At 41.7% G+C, this 7,036-nt stretch overlaps 2 protein-coding genes across 2 annotated transcripts; both read right to left on the bottom strand.

Moving 5' to 3' along the window:
- Positions 1–253: 253 nt before the first annotated feature.
- LOC306704856 (olfactory receptor 52N5-like) lies at positions 254–1,355 on the bottom strand. Its single transcript, XM_079171421.1, has one exon. The coding sequence runs from the start codon at positions 1,350–1,352 to the stop codon at positions 408–410; it is 945 nt and encodes a 314-aa protein (XP_079027547.1). The 5' UTR covers positions 1,353–1,355; the 3' UTR covers positions 254–407.
- Positions 1,356–4,978: 3,623 nt separating this feature from the next.
- LOC306705137 (olfactory receptor 8G17-like) lies at positions 4,979–5,929 on the bottom strand (the record flags this gene model as incomplete). The annotated part of the gene is made up of 1 exon (XM_079171839.1): positions 4,979–5,929. The coding sequence occupies exon 1, from the start codon at positions 5,921–5,923 to the stop codon at positions 4,979–4,981; it is 945 nt and encodes a 314-aa protein (XP_079027965.1). The 5' UTR covers positions 5,924–5,929.
- Positions 5,930–7,036: the final 1,107 nt, after the last annotated feature.

The following is a 7,036-nucleotide window of genomic DNA, read 5'->3' as shown; positions in this document are numbered from 1 at the left end:
GGTGGACTGTAAAAAGACCACAATAATGGAAGTAAGTCAAGGACTTTATTGTTATGTCCCTGACAAAGTCTGATATGTTGCCTGTTAGAATGATGTCAGTAAGTAAACAACATGACTACATAACCATAAATGGACCTTACAACTTAGTCGAACATATCCATCTTTTAATCTTTTTAGGTGGATAACAATTTCTGATTTCATGTTTTTACACAGAAACTATCATGTAGGTTTCCAGGTAAGAAACTCCAGCATTAAAGAATTTAAACATCAACACATTTTATATGAATTTGCGGTTGCAATTATCCCCTCCTGTCATTACAGTTGGTAAGTTCTCTGTAGGAAAGCCCACAAAGAATCAATGTGGGGCTCTATGAGCTAAAAACTCCTTTGAGCTTGTGTAATCATTGTTAATCTGATGGAAAAACCTTCTTAGACTCAAATAACGTAGACACAAATTTACACATCTCTTTGGACTGTAAGCCATAAATGATTGGGTTAAGGCTGCCAGGGATGATATGATACAAAATAGCAGCGAGTTTTCTGTAGTCTGAGTACTGCGGGAAGCGATGCAGAATAATGATACACATTCCACTCAACAACATAACAATATACACAACCAGGTGAGTGCTGCAGGTCTTCAAGGCTTTCCTGTTCAGAGACTTGCTATTACTGGTGAGACAGACGACTGTAATCTTTGTATAAGTGATCACCATGCTGCCTATAGAACCTGTGAACAGGACTACAGTGAAAGTGAGGCCATAGACATTATTAATCAACACACTCTCACAGGAGAGTTTAAACAGTGAGGCGTTGTCACAATAAGGGCTTCTTATCAGAGTCCTGCATCGGTTCAGTCGGAGGGTAAGACCAAGCAGAATCCCGACCAAAACAAGTGCCACTCCCCAGGCACAAACTGTCAGCTTGATCAGCATTTTGTTGGTCATTATAGTTGCATAACGCAGAGGATAACAGATGGCCACATATCTGTCAAAGGCCATAATCATGAGCACTGTGTGAGCAGTGGTACTGAACATGTGTGTGGTGAAAGCTTGGAACACACATTCATAATAACTGATGAAGAGCTCAGAGGGAGGCCTCAACATGTCTATAAGCAAACGGGGCAACAGGATGGAATTTCCAAGTATGTCGTTAACTGACAGGTTCCAAAAAAGAAGATACATGGGCTGGTGAAGGTTTTTGTCCATGAAAACCAGAACAGCAATGCCCACATTTGCAACAATTATAAACAAGTAGAAGAAAAACAGAAAAAGAAACACAGGGTACGTAGATTTCTTTGAGACATTTAACCCCTCTAGTTGTAATGTGAAGCTGTTGTAAGTGTAGTTTTCCATCAACCTGAAAAATACAAAACAATGCTGTAAATTTACAAGTAATGTCCTGGAATTAGGGATCGTCACAGTATACAAGTAACTACAACAGAAACATGCAGGTTTTCCCAGATATTGGGAAATGTATATATCCCATCATGGATAATATTTAGTTTTTCATTTGTTTCATAGTTTGTTTTTGTTTAAAATTCTTAATTACATGTTCAAGTTTAAGAAATTCATGAAGAGGGAATTATCAATGTAAAAATAACGTATGAAAATAGGGCAGAAAGTTGTAGATCGGGATTACCTGCTTTGAGTGTCTCTGGTTCTAATCTCTTGGTTTCTCTTTCTTCTGTCTCCTCGCTCATTGCTGGTGATATCAACCAGATAGACGCTTGTGCAATGCTTTATAGACATCAGTCTATCTGTAGGGGAATCAATTGCCATTATTTCCGATAAGGCGTTAATCATTATGTGATGCAACAACAAGATTTTTTTTCTGCTGGTTTGTAGTAGACATTATTTTTAGATTAATAAACTGAAACAGCAATTTAGTAAATGTATATGTAAAATGAGGATCTAGCAAGTCTCAAAGCACCCAAGCAGTATCTTTGAGATATTTTCCCCAAAATTCTTCTTGTATTCCAAGGACACTTGGTAACAGTTCCCACCTGCCTCCATCTCAATAGCTGGCAGTAAGCTTGACAAAATACAAATACTGAGTAGGCAGAAGGATCTAAGCACTGTCAGTATTGGATAAAGAGTGAAATATTTTGTCATAATGTGGAAAACAATTAAAAGAACTTACTTGCAGCTGAAATATTTATTTGATTACAACATTTCGGACCGTCCGACCTTCATCAGGTATTTGACAGACCAAAAAAGCATGGACAGATAAATATTAAAGCAGCATGCAGGAGTTTAACTTGTGTTTAATGTTTAACTTGTTCTCATGTTGGGGTCATTCTAGGAAAAGTCATTGAATTTCAAGTTGAAAAAAGATCATTAAGGGCATTCCTATGCTGTTAAACATAGTGGCAGGTCATTTTTGACCCCTAAGACAACACAAGGGTTAAAAAACAGAACCACCGCAAAGCAGCCAGCCCGGACCTGTCTCCCCTCCACCCTGAAGCATTGTGGCGATCAGCTGTCTCCAGTGTTTACAGACATCTTCAACACCTCCCTGGAGACATGCCACGTACCAGCCTGCTTTAAGGCCTCCACCATCATCCTCGTCCCCCAAAAAACAAGGATCACAGGACTTAACGACCACTCGCCCTGACCTCTGTAGTCATGAAGTCTTTTGAGCGCTTTGTCCTGTCCCACCTGAAAACCCTCACCGACCCACTCCTGGACCCCCTGCAGTTCACCTACAGAGCCAACAAGTCTGTAGACGACACAGTCAACATGGCCCTTCACTTCATCCTCCAGCATCTGGACTCCTCAGGAACCTACACCAGGATCCTGTTTGTGGACTTCAGCTCTGCCTTCAACACCATCATCCCGTCTCTGCTGCATGACAAGTTCTCTCAGCTGCACGTGCCCGACTCCACCTGCAAGTGGATCACAGACTTCCTGTCTGACAGGAAGCAGCGCGTGAAGTTGAGAAAACACGTCTCAGCCTCCCGGACCATCAGCACCGGTTCCCCCCAAGGCTGCGTTCTCTCCCCTCTGCTCTTCTCCCTGTACACCAACAGCTGCACCTCCAGTCACCAGTCCGTCAAGCTCCTGAAGTTTGCGGATGACACCACCCTCATTGGACTCATCTCTGGCGGAGATGAGTCTGCCTACAGGTGGGAGACTGACCATCTGGTGACCTGGTGCGGTCTGAACAACTTGGTGCTCAATGTTCTAAAGACAGTGGAGATGGTTGTGGATTTCAGGAAGAACGCAGCCCCACCTGTTCCTATCACCCTGTGTGTCTCCCCCGTCGACGCTGTGGAGTCCTTCCACTTCCTGGGCTCCATCATAACCCAGGACCTCAAGTGGGATCTGAACATCAGCTCCATCACCTGGAAGGCTCAGCAGAGGATGTACTTCCTGAGGCAGCTGAAGAAATTCAACCTGCCAATGACAATGATGGTGCACTTATACACAGCCATCATTGAGTCCATCCTCTGCTCCTCCATCACGGTCTGGTACGCTGCAGCCACTGCCAAGGACAAGGGCAGGCTGCAGCGCATCATTCGCTCTGCGGAGAGGGTGATTGGCTGCAATCTACCGTCCCTCCAGGTAGGGCTGCACGATTATGGCCAAAATCATAATCACGATTATTTTGATCAATATTGAGATCACGAGTATTTATCACGATTATTCATTAATTTTAGGGACAACATCCAGTGTTTCCCCTAGGTTTACACAGCTTGGGGGGGGGGGGGGGGGGGGTGCTACTGGGTATGAACCAGATACTGGACCTTATAGCAGGGGGCAGGCTGCTGGCCTGGTTTGAAGGACTTCAGGACCGTGTGGAGGCAACTGGAGCTCAGCACCGTATTGAAAAGAAAAGCACCATATTGTTTAACTTAGCTGTGGTTCCACCTTTAAATGTTTTGGTAATTTTTGGCTGGTCCACAATGTTTCAGACAGAAGGTGAAAACAGGTGTTGCAAGCATGTAAACATGTTCTTGTAGAAACTCAAAATACAACCTGAAAATGAGCATAATGTGTCTCCTATATATTTTAAATACAGTTATTTTTTCTATAAAGTGCCTTAGAGAGTGAAAAAGAAAGAAGTACCATTAGATTGTCTGTTACTGGATTTTCTATTGATTTTCTGACCAAGAATTATAAACTTAGACTGCTGCATATAATTAGTTAATGATTGACATTAATTTGCCTTTCAAAGTCGGGTCATTGTGTTAAAGGCCTTGTATCAGAAAAAAACAACATTACTTTACACATTGCTGAAGAGTTCTTTGAAGGACAGGAGAGCAATGTCCAATAGTTGTTATGTCAACTCAATAAGGTGCTGTTTTGTCTGAACCACAATCCAGAACCCTGTTGGGTCTCTGTTACAAGGAGCTAAGTAGAGCCATGCATTGTCAAGCTTAGTTATTAAATTAAAACTACTGCCTGTTAATCCATCTTATGACTTTGGCCATTGGAGTTTAGGTTAAAGTACTATTGCCACATAATTAAGAGAAAACCGGTACTTTTACATTTTCTTGCCACAATTCTGTTGTTTATTGCATAGATTGAACCTGATCCTTGCATTTGTATTTTCCTCATCATACATTTGTCAGATCACCACTTATTACTGAGCTTCAGGGAAATATAAAAAAGTACGTTCAGGCATTCATTTTTTTCAATTAAATTTTATTTTATTAGCCTAATCTCACAAATTTGCCACAGAGGGCTTTGCAATTGCTCGAGCATAGGACATCCTCTGTTTAAGGAATAACTCCTCTAAAAACACTTTCAAGGGGACAAATTCAGGGAGAGCAACTTAGGAGGGATCCCTCTCACAGGAGGAGCAGAAGTGCAATAGATGGTATGTGTACAGAATGAAAGACATTACAAGATTACAACATAAGTCAATTGATATGACAAAAGAGATACGTATAATTAGAATAGCATTAGTGGTAGTAGCAGTATCTTTAGGTCACATTATATATTATGTTGCTAAATGTACCAAAATAAAAAGAACTTCACAATGATGGCAAAACTTTCTTGGATTCAAATAACTTGAACAGAAAATGTCGTATCTCTTTTGACTGCACTCCATAAATGATGGGGTTGAGGCTACCAGGAACAACATGAAACAAAATGCTGCTGAGTTTTCTATAGTCTGAGTACTGAGGGAAGCGATGGAGAGCTATGATAGACATTCCACTGAACACTACGACCAGAAACACAACCAAGTGAGTGCTGCAGGTCTTCAAGGCTTTACTGTTCAGAGACTTGCTATTACTGGTGAGACAGACGACTGTAATCTTTGTATAAGTGATCACTATGCTGCCTATAGAACCTGTGAACAGGACTACAGTGAAAGTGAGGCCATAGATGTTATTAATCAACACACTGTCACAGGAGAGTTTAAACAGTGAGGCGTTGTCACAGGAAGGATTTCTGATCATAGTCCTGCATCTGTTCAGTCGTATGGTCAGACCGAGTAGAATCCCGACCAAAACAAGTGCCACTCCCCAGGCACAAGCTATCAGCTTCATCACCATTTTGTTGGTCATTATCGTATTATATCGCAAGGGATTACTGATGGCCACATATCTGTCAAAGGCCATAATCATGAGCACAGTGAGACTAGTCGTACCAAACATATGTGTGGTGAAAGCTTGGACCACACATTCATAATAACTGATGAAGAGCTCAGAGGGAGGCCTCAACATGTCTATAAGCAAACGGGGCATCAGGATAGAATTCCCAAGTATATCATTGAAGGGCAGGTTGCAGAAAAGGAGATACATGGGCTGGTGAAGGTTCTTGTCAATGAAAATCAGAACAGCAATGCCCACATTTGCAATCATTATAAACAGGTATGTGAACAAGAACAGGAAAAAGACAGGGTAGACCGACTCTTTTGAAACATTCAAAGCTTCCAGCTGGAGCGTGGGGCTGTTATAAGTGTAGTTTTCCATCAACCTGAAACAACAAAATCATGTTAAGTCACAGAGAATGTCCTTGTAATCTCAATGTCAGAGATTTTATCTTATTAGTAACAATAAAAAGCTACAGGAGTGAATATACTTGATTTGAGATTGATCAGAAATGATGAGGAAACAGTTGCTTGCAGATAAGTAATGACACCTTGAATGTCCGATTGTTTCTCAAACTTTCATCTTCGCCTCACCAATCACTGCTGACACTATCCACCTCCACCCACCAAGAGCTCCTCTGCAGCAAAGCTTTATAGACACAATGTTATTCTAGGGGGGATTATTGACCATTATGTCAGATAATGTGATGCAACATTAAGAAATAACTGCAAATGTCAACAAGCTGCCTGTAAGTTCTGTTTACATGCTCAGAGTCAAGAAGGTATGTTCAATGCTCACTCTGCATTTTCATACTTTCTAAACTAAAGCATTCTTCTGATTGTTTCTCAGCTTCTATCTTTGCTATTCTTGATCAGGATATATCCATTAATTATATTATATTAGAATGAAGGACTGAGCACAGCTGGTCAGCACAGACCGTAAGGGTGCGTGGATGGACATCGTCAGGCCTGCTGCCTTGTTAACCTGAAGGCGCTTTAACTGCTGTCGAACCTCCTCAACATATATTACAATAGCTGGGCTACAGTCCTCAGGACTAAGTGCAAGAGAAGAGAGGATGCTCTTGTGCTCTCTCACCTCGCAGGTACCTCTGGATCCGGGTTGTACCTGGAACTGGTCTTTCCTCCTGCCGTGGCTCTGTCATACATTGAATGTGTTGTAATTCTGTATGCTGTTCAAACATCTGACATCTATTGCACTTCTGAACATCCTGGGAGAGGGATCCCTCCTCCGTTGCTCTCCCACAGGTCTCTTCCTCTTTTCTCCCCGTTAAAGGGGGTTTTGGGGGAGTTTTTCCTGTTTCGAGGTGAGGGTTCCGGGACAAGATGATGTCATGTGTACATACTGTGAAGCCCTCTGAGGCAAATTTGTAATTTGTGATTTTGGGCTATACAAAAATAAATTAAAATCAATTGAATTGAATTGTGAGATGCAGAGAAATTAAATTCATCAAACCTTGCAAAGTACTGGTTTGCT

The sequence above is a fragment of the Pholis gunnellus genome (assembly GCF_910591455.1).
Source record: "Pholis gunnellus genome assembly, chromosome: 13".
Taxonomy (NCBI): Eukaryota; Metazoa; Chordata; class Actinopteri; order Perciformes; family Pholidae; genus Pholis; species Pholis gunnellus.
Note: the sequence above shows the minus strand (reverse complement) of the source record. Positions and strands in the feature narration are given on the sequence as shown.

Bases quoted from the DNA above. Each gene is read 5' to 3' on its own strand.
- LOC306704856 (XM_079171421.1), bottom strand. From the start codon at position 1,352: ATGGAAAACTACACTTACAACAGCTTCACATTACAACTAGAGGGGTTA.